The sequence below is a fragment of the Penicillium verhagenii genome (assembly GCF_028828195.1).
Source record: "Penicillium verhagenii strain IBT 33310 chromosome Unknown utg000002l_segment0_segment0, whole genome shotgun sequence".
Lineage (NCBI taxonomy): Eukaryota > Fungi > Ascomycota > Eurotiomycetes > Eurotiales > Aspergillaceae > Penicillium > Penicillium verhagenii.
This window is the reverse complement of record NW_026643166.1, coordinates 1,381,942-1,400,343: the sequence shown is the minus strand read 5'-3', so window position 1 is coordinate 1,400,343 and position 18,402 is coordinate 1,381,942. Positions and strand designations below refer to the sequence as shown.

At 47.7% G+C, this 18,402-nt stretch overlaps 3 protein-coding genes across 3 annotated transcripts; 2 read left to right on the top strand and 1 right to left on the bottom strand.

Moving 5' to 3' along the window:
- Positions 1-71: 71 nt before the first annotated feature.
- On the top strand, positions 72-1,627 carry N7466_000508 (uncharacterized protein; the record flags this gene model as incomplete). The annotated part of the gene is made up of 5 exons (XM_057159906.1): positions 72-258; positions 513-586; positions 653-1,032; positions 1,107-1,202; positions 1,270-1,627. The coding sequence occupies 5 exons, from the start codon at positions 72-74 to the stop codon at positions 1,625-1,627; spliced, it is 1,095 nt and encodes a 364-aa protein (XP_057026154.1).
- Positions 1,628-2,429: 802 nt separating this feature from the next.
- N7466_000507 (putative C2H2 finger and ankyrin domain protein) lies at positions 2,430-4,430 on the bottom strand (the record flags this gene model as incomplete). Its single annotated transcript, XM_057159905.1, has 2 exons — positions 2,430-4,324; positions 4,382-4,430. The coding sequence occupies 2 exons, from the start codon at positions 4,428-4,430 to the stop codon at positions 2,430-2,432; spliced, it is 1,944 nt and encodes a 647-aa protein (XP_057026153.1).
- Positions 4,431-5,988: 1,558 nt separating this feature from the next.
- On the top strand, positions 5,989-10,917 carry N7466_000506 (ATP-binding cassette glutathione S-conjugate transporter YCF1; the record flags this gene model as incomplete). Its single annotated transcript, XM_057159904.1, has 6 exons — positions 5,989-6,276; positions 6,354-10,108; positions 10,171-10,325; positions 10,381-10,449; positions 10,508-10,599; positions 10,657-10,917. 6 exons carry the CDS (start codon positions 5,989-5,991, stop codon positions 10,915-10,917), a joined length of 4,620 nt encoding a protein of 1,539 aa, XP_057026152.1.
- Positions 10,918-18,402: the final 7,485 nt, after the last annotated feature.

The following is an 18,402-nucleotide window of genomic DNA, read 5'->3' as shown; positions in this document are numbered from 1 at the left end:
TCATCATACATCAGCTCTACCTATTGACTGGCGTTTGATGCTCAAATATCTCTAACACTCAACATTTGAAGATGACCGACAAGGTTGGGGTGGTCGCTCCGCCCCCTGGGGTGACGGCCGATTTCGACTATTCTCATCCTTGGAAATTCAAGTCGGCCTTGATCATTGTTGCCGTCGGTCTGACTTTAAGCACCCTTTTTCTGGCTATGCGGATTTGGACTAGAGTGCGGATTTTGTCAAAATTTGGATGGGACGATGGTATACAAGACTTCTTCCCAGGCAACTTAATCAAAGACGCGGATTGGCTAACTCGGTCGTGAAGTATCAATAATTGCAGCCTGGGTAAGCATCTTAGGGGTTGCCAGGAGTCCATGATGATTGTGATTACTGACGAAATGGGATTACTATACAAAATAGATTTTCTCCGTCGCAACACAAGCCGTATGCCTATGTGCGTGACAATATCTCCCCAAACCATCAGTTCGATTCAATTTCTGACATTATTCTATTAGGCGGTTATATCTATGGCGGCTCTGGAATTCATCTATGGAACGTGACAGAGCCAATGTTTAACTACTTTCAAAAGGTACTTGAATGACCGCCTATCTGAATCTGATTCCGAATCATTCTAACCTAAATCTATCCTCAAAAGATTATCCTCGTCGCAGCGGTCATCTATGTGCCTTGTCTGGCTTTCGCCAAAGTCGGTCTCATTATTCTTTATCACCGTATAATGAACCGACAGCCCGGCTATCTATGGACACTTTATATCATCTCGGCTATCGTGTGTGGATATAGCATAGCTATCATCTTTGCCTTGATCTTTGCTTGCACCCCCATTCAAAAGGGTTGGGACTCCTCAATCACAACAGGACACTGCGTCAACCGTAGCGGTCTATACATTGCAACAGCCGCTCTCAACATCGTATCTGACCTGGCCCTCATTGTGGTCCCAATTCCTCTCGTCATGGGCCTGCAGATGCCCCGAGTTCAGAAGTACGGACTTATGGCCATGTTCATCGTCGGTTGCGCGTTAGTACTTCTCAACTTCATCTTTGGCTGTCTTGGATCAAGCCTCCGTTTCCGTTCTAACTCAATCTTTTCAGTACATTCATCACGAGTATCCTGCGCCTCCAAACCTTGATTCCATACCTCACAGCCACCGATACTACATACCAGATTGCACCGCCGCAAATGTGGATGTAGGCATTACCCAAACTTCTTCAATTCTAAACAAGTCAATAAGCTCACAAACTTTCTATCTTGCAGTTATATCGAAGCAAATCTGATCATTATTTGCCCATGTCTGCCCTTCCTCCGCCAATTCTTACGACGCTACTCCCCCGCTTGGATAGGAGAGGCCACCAGCTCTGGCCGACGATATTACAAGGACTACAGTACAGGCACTAGTATTCCACGCAGTCGCCGGAAGCCAGGTCTTACTCAGCTTCAGGACGAGATCGCCCTTGCTGAGAATGCAGAGAGCACTCATAGCCAATCTTATATTGTCAAGGAGATTCAGTGGCAAGTCACCGAAGAACGACTGGACTCGCAAACAGAACAGGAACCCGGTATCGAACTATTTCAAAGGATTCCTAGGCATAGTAATGGGGAAGAAAGTCTCTGATAGGTATTTATAGAATCAAATGCAGGTTACCTGGTTACCTCTCCTGCAGACCTAATAACCGAGGCATAATTTTAGACCATGCGCCTACTTGTAGTAATAGAAGTCAAGCAAAAAATATTAAAAATAAACTGAAGTTAAAATTTAAACGCACAGAGTGTGTACCTGAGGGGAAAGTACTTCAAGTTGGTAGTATGTATTGAAGAACAGAATAGTAGGCGTCCAGATCTTTGATGAAATGTCCGGGTGATATTACTACATAAGTTAACATTAACAGAGAGGGTCACAGGCATCAATAGCAGCACTCACGAGTCAACTTATTCCAAGGTTGTTCTGAGATTGATTCCAAGGTTCTAAAGCAGTAGTAGTATACTAGGGGACGCTCGGGAGCTCCAGGGCTGCAATTAATCGGTCAAACTAGTAGTAGGTAGTAGTTATGCAAAACGCGCAAAAGCAGAACCAGTGTCCTCCCTCTTTTGATTTTAACTCTCCTCCCGTGCTGGTTTGTAGTAAAAAGGCTTTATGGAGAATACTTAATATGTCACAATGTGAAAATTGAATTACGTACTAGTAGAGAATGAGGACGCGTAACAATACAAGGCATGAAGCAGTAAGGCTACAGTGGCATATAATGTGGCCGATACCATTGAAACGGGCCGTTGCTAATCTCATCAATTCATCTCGACTCATCTAGACTACATGAAGGGCATAACGCTAAGTTGAGTTATGTATAGGAAACGCTAGACCTCCGTAATGAGAGGTAGGAGATCAAATGACATGCAATGTGAATGCAGGATGCGCGCACTCATTTGCCCTGCATTCGCTGGAATCGCTCCTCTGCCGCTCTCGCCCGTCGCTCTCGTTCCAATCGCATCTTCATTTCAGGAGTCATTCCTCGTGTCTCATCGTCTCGTTTTTCGGCCGCTGATTTCTCAACAGCGCCAAGGGTGCGTCCACCAGGTTTGTGTGACTGCTGTGCAGCTCTTTCAGCTCTTTCGGCATCCTCCTTCTGCAACCGCTCCAATCCAGCCTTGCGACGGTTGTTCTCCTCCTCATCGGCAGCGGTCCGCTCCCGCTCAGCTCGAGACTCAGCATCTGCCTTTGATACGGCGGCTGGAACCTTGGCGGCCGTCCAATCCCACTTCGATTCGCCTAGCTCATGGCGTGCAATGCGGAAGGCATCACGGGTGGCCCGGTCGCCTGCAAGCTCAAACGGCGTCCTGCCCTCGTTATTGACAACAGTAGGGTCTGCCTGTGCCTTGGTGAGGAGTGCATTCACAACAGCTGGTGAGTTGAGATTTGCGGCAAAGTGGATAGGCATAGGGCAACGGAAATTTTGTGGGGAGTCGGCAGGTTGGAACACGAATGACGAGGGGATGGAGTTAGTAGAGATATATGACATCAGAGCAGGGATCTTTGATCGTCGGATGAGGGCTTGCAGCTGCGATGTATGCAACAGTGCGGCTTCCTCTTCTTTTGACAGCTTGGGCTTGGGCTTCGGAGGCTGCGGACGCGGTGTCGATTGCTTAGCCTCCTCTTTCTGCTTTGCTGCCGCTGCTGCCGCTGCCAATGCAGCTTCATCAATCTCGCTGATCTTTATTCTGGTCAATTCTTTGAAGGATCGCATGAGCTCTCCTTGAGTCGCCCGGCGCGTGTTGAAAGGAAATCCTCGAATGCGAGGATCGTTCTGCTTGAGAACCTGACCATCGTGCTTGTCGTAAATAATCTTTCGATTCGTCCTTCCAGTTGCGCGAATAAATAACAGCTCAGCGGTATCAATCATTTTCCGCCAGTCAGATAGCAGATCTCGGATGTCTTTCTCCAGAGCGGCCTCGTTGTAGCGTCGCAGGGTAGAACCAGCCGACTGCGCTGCACCTCGAGCGGCATCGCTTGCACCCTGAGATCCACCTTGCTTTCTCCGAGTAGTATAACGATGGAACGTCTTATGCGCAATGACGCGCGCCTGTCGTTCCTCGACACCACCCTGCTTGCGATGAATTTCGGGTGCTAGTGACACCAACATAGCTGCAAAGTGACCACCTCCGATCATACACATGAATATATGAGGACCAGATGCGGTGGGGTCCTGGGCTTGTGCGTTATTGGTACGCGCTTTCACTGGTGCCAGTTGTTTTTTCCGTATTGTGTCCACCAAGTGACCCGGCTCATCCTGCTCGGTCGCTGAGAAAATGGCCCGATAAACACCTAGCGATTTATTTGACGGTAAACCGGAGCTCGATAGCCAGAACAAGGCATTCTTTGCTTCTCCCTTTTTCACGACTTCTTCCTCCTCCTCATTATTCCCTGAAAGCTTGGCTTGCTTTTTGAGCAAGGCCGTGAGTGTCGTGTCGGCGCTGCCATCGGCTTCGTCCGACTCCGACTCCGAGGATTCTGAGCCCGAGATTGATTCGTCAAGATCGCCGACTGCCTTCGCAAACTGAATCTCGTCAAGAGGGGCATTGCCACGCAGTTGCGCTTTGATGTTGAAGCGGTGGTGGTCGGAGCGCACGTGGCTGCGCTGTTCCTCGACATTGGCATAGGAGACTTTGCAGAGAGTACATGATGAGGAAGTTGCGATGGAAAGGTCCTGAGCCGAGACGTCGGTATTTCTCACGGGGTCGTCGGGGGTGGGGTTATCGATAGGTTGGTGTTCGGCTTTCGTAGTTAAAGTCGCAAGAAGCTCTGGGGGAAGGTCATAGACTGTTTACGAGTCATTAAGAGAACTACCCCTCAGGTGTTTGTTTGGAGATCACCTACCATAGAGAGGCCTTTTTAACAGGCTCTCAATGTGTGTTGAGTCGACCATGATGAACCTTGCGTGTTCAAATTCGAATCCTTTAAATGGAATGATGATCGTCCTGTAGGCGATCGGTTAGGTGCTGACCGCCCTAGCACAGAGATGGCAGGCGGGGCCTTTTATAGTATGCGACAAGGAAGAACGATCGCGCACCTGGCCTTCTACTACGTTCGAATTTTATGTTCGATTGGAGATATTACTTGAAGATTGAGGCACTGCTTCTATCAAATTTTGTCCAATCAAAAGCGTATAAATTTGTAAAAGGTGGCTGTACAAGACAAGCTACGCCAAAATAGTTGCCCGACGTGACTCACGGTGGGGTTAAGCAAACAGCTTTCCAGCTACTACTACATAGTCACATAGTGGAAATATGCGGCAGTGACCTCAAGGAGAGGGTGTATCAATCAATTACCTGCTTTGAAATTAGTATGTGGTACATCAAGATTTGTTTTGTACTTTGGAACATTGGAAGGTCCTGGAAGAAATTACAATTTGAAGATTTCAAATGTTGACAGTTTCATGCTCTAGCAGGTTCGAATGTTCAAATGTCGCTGCATAAGCAGTAGGAACGTGTGCTAACTAGTTACGTCATTTAATGTTAGTTACAGGCATCAATGTTTTGTCAGCACTGCCCAGTTGTCCATGGTAACTACTAGTTGCCCTTGCAATCTCAAGACATTGCCCGCATTGAATGCTCGAGTTCCAACGATGAAAATTCTAATGTTATGTAGTTTAGTTAACATTTGAAGGTTTAAATATTACCTTGGAAACATGTGCATCCGTGGATACATGTAGAAGTTCTGGTCAACTGGTATTTTACCACAGGTAGATGAATCAGTTGACTAATCTATTTTTCTACATACATATATATTGCACGTAAGTACATCTAGGCAGTGTTCAATGTTCGATCAATCGATGTTTAGGTCAACTGGTACCTATGCCCATACCTAGGTATACATCTAGGTCCAAGTTGCCAGGCGACTGGACTCGCCCTGCTCAAGTACCTAGTAGTAGGTACATAATCTCCATATGCAAGGACCCGAAGATGGGATTTGACGGGGTTGAATTCGAAGATCGTTCAAGTGGCCTTTGTTAAACACAACAGTTGAAGTAACCAATCAGATGAAGAGGATACAGTATTCCTCGATCGCAATCTAAATCCAGATTTGGCTTAGCTGTTGCTTATCATGCAAAACACGTGACCGGTCAATAGTACCTAGAGAGGGGGCACGCAAGGGCATTACAAGCAACATAAAACTGAGAAAAAAATACAACTTTTAATAGGAAATTTCACCCATATCTACAACCCCGAGCGCATGTATTCTAGTTTACTTTACCAAAAGATCTCTTATTTTCTTGTCTTTTTCTAGACGTTGTACAGTGGAGACTAAGTCTCCACTATCTCTCTGGGGCTCGTTGCGGTAAGCAAGGCCGACCGGAATTTACGGCGTCACTAGCTCGGCCTTTTACTAAGCAACCTGCGAGCCTTCGAGTTTCCCGACACCGTCCCTTTTTCTCCTCGCGCTATCCCGAATGGAATATCGGGCTCTTGCTGCTTGACACCAAAATGTTGGACGGCTCTTCCCAGGTGTTTCTGGGAGACTCCCAACCGGGAGTCTCGCAATCACATCTCGCAACCGTCTTTGATCGTCACCGGCATTCTTTCTGTAGCGATTCGGAGGGATGGGGGCCCATGAGCTCCACGGGCTTCCACCTCACCCCATGCTTTCTGGACGTCATTGTCGCTTTAGTCGCGGTATGGGGATTCATTGGTGGTGCTGGTGCGCTATGGCTTTTGCTGAAGAAGCGCATTCCAGCACCTGTCTCGAAGAATTGGCATTTCTACACCAAGTTGGTTCGTGAATTCCTTATCACTCTCTCCCTGTCGTTACACCAGATCTAGCCGAACTGACACATTCCGTCTCAACATAGGTCGTGCTCGCTCATATCTTATTCGTCACTGCTCTCCAAGCAGCCATACAAGCCGAAACACAACCGAAGAAGTTCTGGGTCGACATCCGTTTTTGGTCCTCGGTCCTCACCTTTTTCTCACTGGGCGTCATCTATGCAGTGCAGTACTTTGAGCATTGGCGGAGTCGTCAACCCAATGGGGTAGTGCTGTTTTACTGGCTCTTCTTCATTATCGCTTATGCCATCAAGCTGCAATCTCTTGTTTCAAGAAAGGAGTACTTAACCAGCCTACCATACTTTGTCTGCATCAATGTCAGTCTAGGATTGGCGCTTCTGGAATTCGTGCTCGAGTACCTTGTTCCAAAGAAGCAGAGTGCTTATGATGCTCTTGGTGACGAAGACGAATGCCCTTATAACTATGCCGACATCTTCTCGGTTCTCACGTTTGGTTGGATGACTCCCTTGATGAAGTTTGGGTACAGCAACTACCTCACCCAAGATGACCTGTGGAATCTTCGCCGTCGCGATACTACCCGTGCTACCGTTGACGAACTAAATGGCGCTTGGCAGGTAGAGCTGAAGAAGAAGAACCCTTCTCTCTGGATTGCACTCTTCAAGGCGTTCGGAGGTCCTTATATGCGCGGTGCTATGATCAAGTCAGCCAGTGATATGCTTGCGTTCGTGCAGCCACAGCTGCTGCGATACCTAATCACTTTCATTGATTCATACCGCGGCCCCGAACCTCAGCCGGTTATCCGTGGTATTGCCATTGCATTGGCCATGTTCCTTGTCTCGGTCTGCCAGACCAGCTTCCTCCACCAGTATTTCCAGCGAGCCTTTGACAGCGGTATGCGAGTGAAGTCATCTTTGACTGCCCTTATCTACGGCAAATCTCTGCGTCTTTCAAGCGAGGGCCGCTCCGCCAAGACCACTGGTGATATTGTCAACCATATGGCTGTCGATCAGCAGCGTCTTTCGGACTTGACCCAATTCGGTACTCAACTTTTATCTGCACCCTTCCAAATCACCCTATGCATGCTTTCTCTCTACCAGTTGGTTGGACTGAGCATGTTCGCTGGTGTGGGAGTGATGATTCTTATGATCCCGCTCAACGGGTTTATTGCGCGGTTGATGAAGAAGTTGCAGATCACGCAAATGAAGAACAAGGATTCGAGAACTCGCCTGATGACTGAGATCTTGAACAATATCAAGAGTATCAAGCTCTACGCCTGGAATACGGCGTTTATGAACAAGCTTAGCCACATCCGAAACGATCTGGAACTTAACACCCTTCGCAAGATCGGTGCCACACAATCCGTGGCCAACTTCACCTGGCAGTCAACTCCTTTCCTTGTGTCTTGCTCGACATTTACCGTCTTTGTGCTGACCAGTGATCGCCCTTTGACCACTGACATTGTTTTCCCTGCCTTGACTCTCTTCAACTTACTGACTTTCCCACTCTCGATTTTGCCGATGGTCATCACCTCCATTATTGAATCGACCGTTGCAGTTAAAAGATTGACGGAGTACTTCTTGGCCGACGAACTGCAAACCGAGGCTGTCACCTTCCAAGACCCTGTGGAACATGCAGGCGATGAATCCGTCCGCGTTCGTGACGCTTCCTTCACCTGGAACCGCTATTCCGGCACTACTGTTCTGGAAAATATTGATTTGAGTGCACGCAAGGGTGAGCTCAGCTGTATTGTTGGTCGGGTCGGCGCCGGAAAATCCTCCCTGCTCCAGTCGATTCTCGGTGAACTGTGGAAGAGCCAGGGTGAAGTCGTTGTGCGAGGTCGCGTCGCCTATGTTGCACAGGCACCTTGGGTGATGAATGCAAGTGTTCGGGAAAATATTGTTTTCGGTCACCGATGGGATCCTGCTTTCTACGACCTCACCGTGGAAGCCTGCGCTTTGATTGACGACTTCAAGATTATGCCCGATGGAGATCAGACTGAAGTTGGAGAGCGTGGAATTTCCCTTTCTGGAGGACAAAAGGCCCGATTGACACTTGCCCGAGCAGTCTATGCCCGTGCAGATATCTACCTCTTGGACGATGTTCTTTCCGCAGTTGACCAGCATGTTGGCCGCCATATTATCAACAAGGTTCTTGGTCCTTCTGGAGTTTTGAGTGGCAAAACCAGAATTCTTGCGACCAATGCTATCACAGTACTTAAGGAGGCAGACTACATTGGCCTGCTTCGCGACAAGACCATCATTGAATCGGGTACCTACCAGCAACTCATGGCCATGAAGGGTGAAATCGCCAATCTTGTGAACACCAATCTGGTGGAATCTGAAGAAGAACGCACTCCTATTGGCTCCGACGACGAAATTGCGAGTCGCGAAGGCTCCGAGGAGACCGCGATACTCGACAATGAGGATGATTCGGACAGCGAAGATTTAGAGGAGCCCGGCTCCCTTGTCCCTATCAAACGTTCGAGCGAACCTGGGCGCAAGAAGAGCTTTGCTACTCTGCGTCGTGCCAGCACTGCCACCTGGCAAGGTCCCAGACGCAAACTTGGTGACGAGGAGAATGTCCTCAAGACCAAGCAAACCCAGGAAACTTCTCAGCAGGGCAAGGTCAAGTGGGGCGTGTATGGCGAGTACGCCAAAAACAGCAATCTTGCTGCGGTCGCAGTCTACTTGATCGCCATGCTGGCTGCTCAAACATCCCAGGTTCTTGGAAACTACTGGCTTAAACACTGGACTGAAATGAATGAAAAGCAAGGTGGCAATGAGAGCACAGGCATGTTCATTGGTGTCTACCTGTCCTTTGGTCTGGGTGCCTCTCTTCTTGTCATTGTGCAGAACTTGATCTTGTGGATTTTCTGCTCTATTGAGGCTTCTCGCAAGCTGCACGAGCGGATGGCGTTTGCTATCTTCCGTTCACCGATGCAATTCTTTGAAACCACCCCATCTGGTCGGATTCTCAACAGATTCTCTAGCGATATCTACCGAGTCGATGAGGTGCTTGCCCGTACCTTCAACATGCTTTTCGCTAACACTGCTCGCGCAATGTTTACGATGGTCGTCATTGCAAGCTCAACGCCTGCCTTCCTGCTGCTGGTCATTCCCTTAGGTTATATCTACCTCAGCTACCAGAAGTACTATCTGAGAACTTCTCGTGAGTTGAAGCGTCTGGACAGCGTCACTCGTAGCCCAATCTTCGCTCATTTCCAGGAGTCTCTGGGTGGTATCTCGACCATCCGTGCCTATCGACAGGAGAACCGCTTTGCACTGGAAAACGAATGGAGAATGGACGCCAATTTGCGGGCTTACTTCCCATCCATTAGCGCCAACCGCTGGCTCGCTGTTCGTCTCGAGTTCATCGGTTCAATCATCATTCTGTCTTCTGCTGGACTCGCGATCCTTTCAGTTTCCACTGGCAGCGGTATCTCGGCAGGTATGGTCGGTTTGGCCATGTCATACGCTCTTCAGATCACCCAGTCCTTGAACTGGATTGTTCGCCAGACCGTTGAAGTTGAAACCAACATCGTCTCTGTCGAGCGTGTTCTTGAGTATGCTAATCTGCCTAGCGAGGCACCAGAGGTCATCTTCAAGAGCCGACCTGCCATTGGATGGCCTGCTCAAGGTGCCGTGTCATTCAATAACTACAGCACCCGTTACCGCGAGGGCCTGGACTTGGTTCTCAAGGGTATCAATCTCGATATCAAGCCACGCGAGAAGATTGGTGTTGTTGGTCGCACTGGTGCCGGAAAGAGTTCGCTCACATTGGCGCTATTCCGACTCATTGAGCCTACCAGTGGTAGTATCAGGTAAGAATGACCCCCAGTAAAGTATATATCTCATTTGACAATTATTCTAACATTCTTACCAGTATCGATGGTCTTGATGTGTCCACGATTGGCTTGTTTGACCTCCGTGGTCGTCTGGCTATCATTCCTCAGGATCCTGCGATGTTTGAAGGAACCCTGCGTGACAACTTGGATCCTCGACACGTTCACGACGATACTGCACTGTGGAGTGTAATTGGTAGGATTGAATTATATCTATCTTTTGCACCACGGAAGCTAATTACATATACCAGAACACGCTCGCTTGAAGGACCACGTCTCTGGAATGGAAGGCCAGCTTGACGCTGTTATCCAGGAAGGAGGTAAGAACAAATAAAAATCCACTCAAGCCAAATTCGACCACCGCTAATCTGGTCACAGGATCCAACCTTAGTCAAGGTCAGCGCCAGCTGGTATCACTCGCTCGGGCTCTTTTGACACCTAGCAACATTCTTGTCCTGGACGAAGCTACTGTTAGTCAATGCGAATTTCTTTCCATCAAGTCTCAAAAAGCTAACCAATTCATCTAGGCCGCGGTTGATGTGGAGACTGACGCTCTGCTCCAGCGTACCCTGCGCAGTGACATCTTCTCAGACCGTACTATTATTACCATTGCGCACCGAATCAACACCATCATCGATTCTGATCGAATCGTCGTTCTGGACAAGGGTCAGGTGGCGGAGTTTGATACCCCAGCAGAGCTGATCAAGCAAGGCGGCAAATTCTACGAGCTCGCCAAGGAGGCTGGCCTGCTTGATAGTGACGGTCTCGCCAACTCGCAAACAGCGTAAAAAAGCCATCGATCGTATTTAGCGAGGCGTTCCCACATGACGCGGCGGTGTGCTGAGCCTGCACTTTAGAGGCGACCAACTCCGTGATCCTGAGTGGCTCGGGGAGGCCGGGAGTTGGAGCCCTCGGGCCGATCTTTGGAGCCTGGATTGCTGATTGTTCGAAATACCCCATTTCCCCATTTCCATCTCGCCTGGGCTAAGCCATGGGCTTGACCATTCGAGACACAAAGACCCCCGCCACAGTGGGTGCGGGTGTGGGTGCGGATGTGTCCGTGCTGAAATTGATATATCCCTGGACAGGGGACTTGGTTTGAACAGGGAGCCCCTGGGAGGAGATCAAGAACAGGACAAGAAGGGGGAATTTCTTGTTTTGTGTCGTTCGATTTTGATTTCGCAAGACTGACATCCCCCATTTTTTCCGATCCTCTTTTTTCTTCTTCCTTTCTTGCCGATGCAAGCAACGCAATCGAGCGCCATTGATCGGTTCCTGGATACTTTGAAAAGTGCTTTGTTTTTGTTGTTTGGTTCCTTTCTTTTCTTTTTTTCTCTCTCTGATCCTCTTGTTTTCTTGGCCATCTGTTAAACCCAGATTGCGTGTTTGTACAGCACCTGCAATGTTTATCTGTTAATACCATTGAAAAATATGTTAACCTTAAGCATATACATACATTCTTATTTTTTTTTCATCCAAATCTGCATCTTCAAGGAAAAATTCCCCATACGAAAGATGAATTGACCGTAATCAAGATCTAGGCCCATGCCAAATAACGGCCTTTACAAATACGCCCATCCCAACATCGAAATGACATCAACTCTTCCAATCCTCGGACATTCTCCCCCTCTCTGAGAACAGCTCAGGCCCAGTTTCGCCATGATTATTTGCAGTAGCGCCGTGCACCTAATGTGGCGGTGACATCTTATATCAAAGGATTCTGTCCTACATGCCCATAATCTCTTGTAGCGGTGAAGCGGGGCCACCTGGCACCTGCACATCAGAACATACGAACATGCGAGCAAACCACTCAACGCTTCCCTTGTCATCTGAAACCCCTGCCCGCAATTACCTTCACAGTAAATTCCAGGCATCTGCGCAATCGACATTCAATGCCCAAAATGCATTTGGAATATTTTTCCCCAATCATCACATGGCCCATCCGCAAGTGAGGTCATATGCAAAAATCCTTCTTCCTCGATCCGAGATCGACCTGAATCTCGCTTCTACTAATTAATTGACTACCAGGCATAGCGAGTAATGTACCTGCTAACTATTACTTCGCACTTAAGACTGATGAGAGGCCCGGAGCTTCAAAGTAGAGTAAATTGTCAGTACTCGACGCCACAACCACAACGTCCCCCACCCCAGGTCCACAGCGCGGCGCCTCTCGTTGGAGGCTCACATTAATTTACAACGCCAGGAATAGATCGCGAACATTGAAGGGAAATACAAATAGATCCCTGTCAAAATTGATCCAATATACAGGCGGGGTTGGGCGGAAATATGAAGCCGAGACGCATGTCGCATCTGGAAATTGAAGGATGAAATGTCGCGACACGCGGGACCTCAATAGTGGCAGTGGCAGTGGAGTGGCAACACGCCCACGCTCCGTATTCTCTCTAGACCTCCTACCTGGTTGGGAGTATTCTTGGAAACCCCCTTGCTGGATGTGTGCGTTTGTGCGGGTCATCTAGCCGGGTCCGTGTACTTTACTACTTTACTTTGCAGTAGAGTACGGAGGAGAGTGCGTCTGGAGTCTGTACGTATGCATGGGCATACTATACACATGCACATGTGCATGGTGCATGCGTCGACAGGAAAGAAAGAAATGCATGGTTAAGGGGAATGGGTAGGAATGGGATTGGGATTTCGGATTTCAGGTGTTTCGATTCGGGATATGCTCTTACAAGTTACAACGGTGGTTTGGCGATTAGGTTTGTTCAGCTAGATGCACTTTGTCTGGCAATGGGAATCAGATGCACGGGGATTTAGTTTTTCTTGGTTATGCAAGTAGGATGGAGTACGTAGTTGGAGTTTTCTTTTTTCCTTTCTTGTCAGTTGATTTCATGTCAGATCTTCAAATGTTCTACGCAGATGCGGTGGATTATGCATTGTACCTGAGAATGGAGGGGGAAAGAGGGGGAAAAGTCGGAAAAAGAATCAAGTTTCAATATATCAGATTTTTTCTCGCGTGGCACAGCAGGTATTTGCATTTCGTACACATTTTGTTCCCCCTCGCAGATTCCATTCTCTCTCTATACCAGTAGAGATGGAGCTTGACTCATGTGTAGTTCTAGAGCCAAGTAATTTGCCTCCAGTATCAATATCATCTTACGTTTAGAATTCTTATCGGTGAATTCTTTCCGCATCGTTTCAGTTCTCACTGGTCCCAGGCAAGGGGGACTTTTGACAGAGGTCAGTGCTCTTGCTTTTGAATTCATTTAATTACGGAGTTAAGTAACTTTTCTTTTTTTCTTTTCTCCCGGTCTGCATTCTGACATCCGCATGAATTCATGTGGACTATTAACTTTCCCGGGGAAGAAGGGAGCGGTTCCAGTAATCTTGTTCAATGGGCCTCAGAGCACCGATGAACCAATAGGACGGTGAGGCTCTGATCAGATCCCGGCTCTGATCAGATTCATAATCTGATGGCAGATCTATCTTGCATCGGGGATCTCTGACAGGCGCCTGCAAGTCGTTAGAAACGGAGAGAAGATTGAAGCGAGAGGAGGATAGAACGCTATGCAAGCCGCAAGATATCAAGAGGGGCGTCATTTGACCGGACTTTTTGAGCTTTAACTCGGAATCTCCGAATATGTATGCATTCATTCTTTTAATTTTGAAAAAAAGAAATTTTTTTTTTTTCTCTCCATTTTCTGTTTCGTGAGGGCGAATAACCCCGTCAAATTTCCTCATTAAGCCCCGAACATATCCGCGAACTCAAGCTAGGCTCTAGGGTAGAGTCTAGGGTATACAGATGAGCTTTTCTCCAAAACCCAGAAACCTGGAATGGAATCTAGGCGGGGTTGTGTGACGTCGCATGATTCTAGGTTTGTGGATTTCTTCAAATCTTTTCTCTATCTGGTGGTCTGTGGTTCAAATGGTTGAACATGTTCTGCAACCGTGATCTTGCACATGTACCACATGTCCATGTACAGCATGCCCGGCCAGAGCCGTCCCGCTCAAAGGCCGTGACACCAAAGTGGATTCGGTTCTCGGGATTTGCATACATTTTTACATACATTTCCATTGTGTATCTCAGCCAGCCTCCACTTTCCCCCGATCGACCACGCCAACTGATCTACTGTAGTATTCCAGTGTTCCATAATGGCAGATACCGATAGGGGTGCAAAACCACAAAACACGAAACAAGGAAAAGCGCGGGAAAAAAAAAACAAAAACAAAGTGATTGTGCGTTGTCTCCATGGAAAACCAACGGAGAAAGGATCCTAGTGCAACTACTAAAGTAGACCGTACGTAGCCTCCATCGGTACCGGTCTCATGGGTGTCAACCCTGGTAGTTTCGGGATTGCCTTTTGCCTGTTGCCGATTCATGTGCGTACAGATCCGCACTTAGCCATGGAGGGGTAGATCTAGTTCCATCCAGCCTTTTCCAAGGTTTTCCCATACCCCATCCCGCTGACCGAGGGGATCCTCTCATATCCGTCCCTCTGGAATGATCGATCCGGGTGTGCAGATGATCATCATCGAGGACCAGGATCGCGGGTTTCTCAGATCTGGCTGCATCGCGGCGCTTAGGCCTCAAGCCACGGAGGAGAGGAGAGAAAAAGGGAAAGTGGAATGGGGACGGATGGGGAAGGTATCCGTGGATGGGGCAATGGGAGACTCTTCCGTGAAGGTTCAGTGGGGGCTTTTTTTTTTTAGTTCTTTTCTTAGTGCAAAATTTTGTCATTTTCTTTTTATGCTAACTCTGCTTGGCGTTTCTCCAGGGCTGTGGATATGTGAGGGGGCGGGGAGGGCGCTCTGACTCTATGGCTTGAAGGCTGAAGCTATCGCGGAAGTTTACTGCCTGATTCGGTTTACTTCCATCTTTGTAGTGTTCGTCATGTCGTGTGGATACTGCACATGTGTAATTTGGCTAAATACCCAAGCTAGAGAACAAGCGATGAACTGGATGAGGAAAGGGCGATTATGATATGATAATTGAACTGCATGCACCTGTTAGTATCAAGGGTATTTGTCACGGATCAAATCTTGGAATATGATCGACTCGCGTGGGGAAAAGTGGACCAGCTCCGTGGGTTTGGTTGACCCTAGAAGACATCTGGATGGTCGTGGGCCAAGATCTCGGGAAAGGCTTCTCTTGCGATTTCTTCAATTGGTTCTACTCTGCTTGGGTTCGATCAGGAAATCAAAGACTCTCTGACCCTTTCCACTAGAGAAAAAAAAGAAAAGAAAGGCCCTAGAGGTTAGGGACTCAAAAAGTAACCAGTTGACCACAACATTTGAATCTGAATGATATTGTTTCAGCCACATGTACATTTCCAAAATTTAATTTTTTTTCCAACAATTATATTTCCTCTTGCCACGATTGGGCCCGGGCGCATATACCCAGGGACGATCTCAAAAACGCCAGTTCGGGCAATTTCCCCGTCCCTGCATGCCTCGAGGCTGGAGTGCATTGCATTATACATTTGTACAAGATGACGGGCCACTCAGAGGACAGCTGATATAAATAATTTTGTCAATGTTTTATTCTTTCTTTCATAGCTTGAATAAGTTAGTCTCCAAGGAACTATGGAAGTTGCGGACCGGCGTTCCTAAACGCAAAAAGAAGCGAAAGTATATTAATGCGGGCCCCAGTGGGACTGGGTTAGATCAACCAATGCACGACGTGAAGAAAGCAAGTTTCCAGCGTGGTGGGTTGAAGTTTCGCGGAACTTTTTTACATGTTTTTTTTTTTCTCTTTTTAGTGTGCGAGGAAGATTTGGGCCTTGCACTAATCGGGACTTAGGCGATGAGGCGCCTGCCACGCTACTGCAGGTCGATCAATTGATTGGTTCTGATTCAAACTTGATTTGAAAGCGCTTAATGAATGCGGTAAGTCACTGGGGCTTTCCGAGTCGGAAGGCTCCATTCATGTATCCAGGTATTCGGGATTCTGATCCTCTCTATCCGCAGTAAGTGGGAATATGAGGTGATTTACTACGCATTCATTCTGAGATCTCACATTTTGAATTTTTCACGCTGCGAGGTGACGTACAAGAGCATGGAATTATACCGTTGTTTCAATGACTCAATACTATTCATGTATCAATGATTCAATGTTCAATATCCACATGGCTACCCGCTGCAGATGATCCATTGCCACGTTGATTGGAATAGAAAAGAAGTAAAAAAAAGAAAAACAATAAAAAGAAAAGGGGGAAATGAGCATGCAATAACCGAAAGCAAGGGCTTCCTTTTGATCTTGACACCATTTACTGTAACCAAGTGAGATGAAGTTGGGTCGATCCTTGGATTTCGAGAAACTCCACTATGACTCCACTGAGAACCCAAGTGGGACCTTCCAAGGTTTTATGCTAGAGAATAACTCAGGTCGATCACAGGAAAGACAAAACATAAAGTACGAAAAGAACATTAAAGCGGTAAAAATCTACGCAATCTCCCGAATCTTTATAAGCTAATGAAAGCAAGGACCAAGTGTCATACACGCGGATGCTCTGTGCATATACCGACCCGAATTGTTTTCTTCCGCTGCACCCGCTCAGCTTTATCGCTAGATACAGTCCAGATTCCAACAGTCATGGGTATGAGAATTCTGGGCATTGGTGGTCCGATTGGGTGTTGCAGGTGCATTACATATAGCGTTATATGAAAGGTATGAACCAGGGGTAAGAAGCCATAAGCTATACGGCCCCCGGGGATGTAGGTATTGCAGACATGGACTTTTGACCGTTGCATCGTTAATAACAATTAGACGAAAGGCCACCATTGGACAGGATGTTACGGGAGTACCCATCCGACACAGCATGCCCCCGCGCCGAAGCCACTATTTGGACATAGCGTTCGAGCCATGCCTTTCCTGCAGTTTCACTTTGCTTTTTTTGGTGAACAATTATTGGTCTCGATTTAGAGCAGAGTTTGTTTTTCTTATGTTTGTTAAAGCAATCAATTTGCTGTGACGAAAAGAAGGGCCCTCTCTTGTGCATGTCTTTGCATGATGAAAATCCTATAGATCTGCAGTTGTATGGAGTCAATCTTGGGAAATGTGTCCACTGGTGTACGAAGCGAGTACTACTACATAGTACAGTAGCTACGCAAACTTGACGGTTTGAATGTATGTGAAGATTATTTGCGTCACTTTGATCCATTTTCAGTAACGTTGCTTTTTTTTATTTTCCTTAAGCAAATGTCGGGGATATTTCCAGAACCCCTTCAAAATAGGCGAAGTCTGACACGAAATCACATTCTTGAAACAGACCACCCCTTTCAAAACCTTTCGATCACCCAATCTAGAACACAAATGAACAAATCAAACCCCGATCTTTGAACGATCACATTGCCTTGGGGCCAAGTACATATTTCCAGAAACTCGGGTTTGGGGCGATTTGTGCCTGGGCTCCTCCTTGAAATTTCATGATTGCCAACTTTGACCCTATTGCTGGGTTCCGTGTGGATCCCGATCTAAGCCCGATCAGGGACAGCCTGACAGCATTAGCGTCCCCGGACCGAAATCCCCGGGCCGCTCCCCGCCACCTGAGAGTTAGGCGGGGTTCGAAGTTCCAAGTTGGAAGTCTGGGCCTAAGAAGCTAAGCCATTCAGGCGAGCGTCCCAGACTTTCGGAATTTTGGGGACTTTCACGAACCAACCCCGTCCCGTCTGGGTAAACAAAGGTACTGATTGCCCAAAACGGAAATACCCAGATGACCCCCCCCCTATGAACTATCCTGTCAGCGTGAGTTGACCCCTGGAAGCACTCGATGCGCCCCCAAGGCCGCCCCCAAGCCGTCAATGACGTATGACCACCTTCTTATCACACCGATCAGTGCTCGATCGATGCACGCCATTGCACGATCGGGCGGGCGGCTCTTCGGTTACCTGCTCTCCGGTGCGTTAGTCGTGTGCCTCTTCTAGGCCGTCTGCTTTGTTGTTCTATCCCGCGAAATTCAAATAAAGTAAAGACGGCAACTGATGATCCTCGTCTTTACAGTTTTTGGTGTTTTCAGGATGCGTGTGGGATACGAAGACCACCGTTCCCGTTTCCCCCGTTCGCTTCAATTGACGCCTTCCTTTCAAGGTATGGCTTTTGATCGATCATGAGAGCGTACTTTTTTTTCCCACTCCCTTTTTGATGCAGCACTAGTTAAGATTGACGGTCTCGACTCTCGATCATGGTCTCTTGTCTCAAGATCAGACTTTCGTTCAATGCCTTTCTTCGTCTGCCTTCTCAATATTGGAATCACCCCCTTTTCCCAAGCTGCGATCGATCGATACGAACTGTGCTCTTGGACCGCCAAAACGATAAC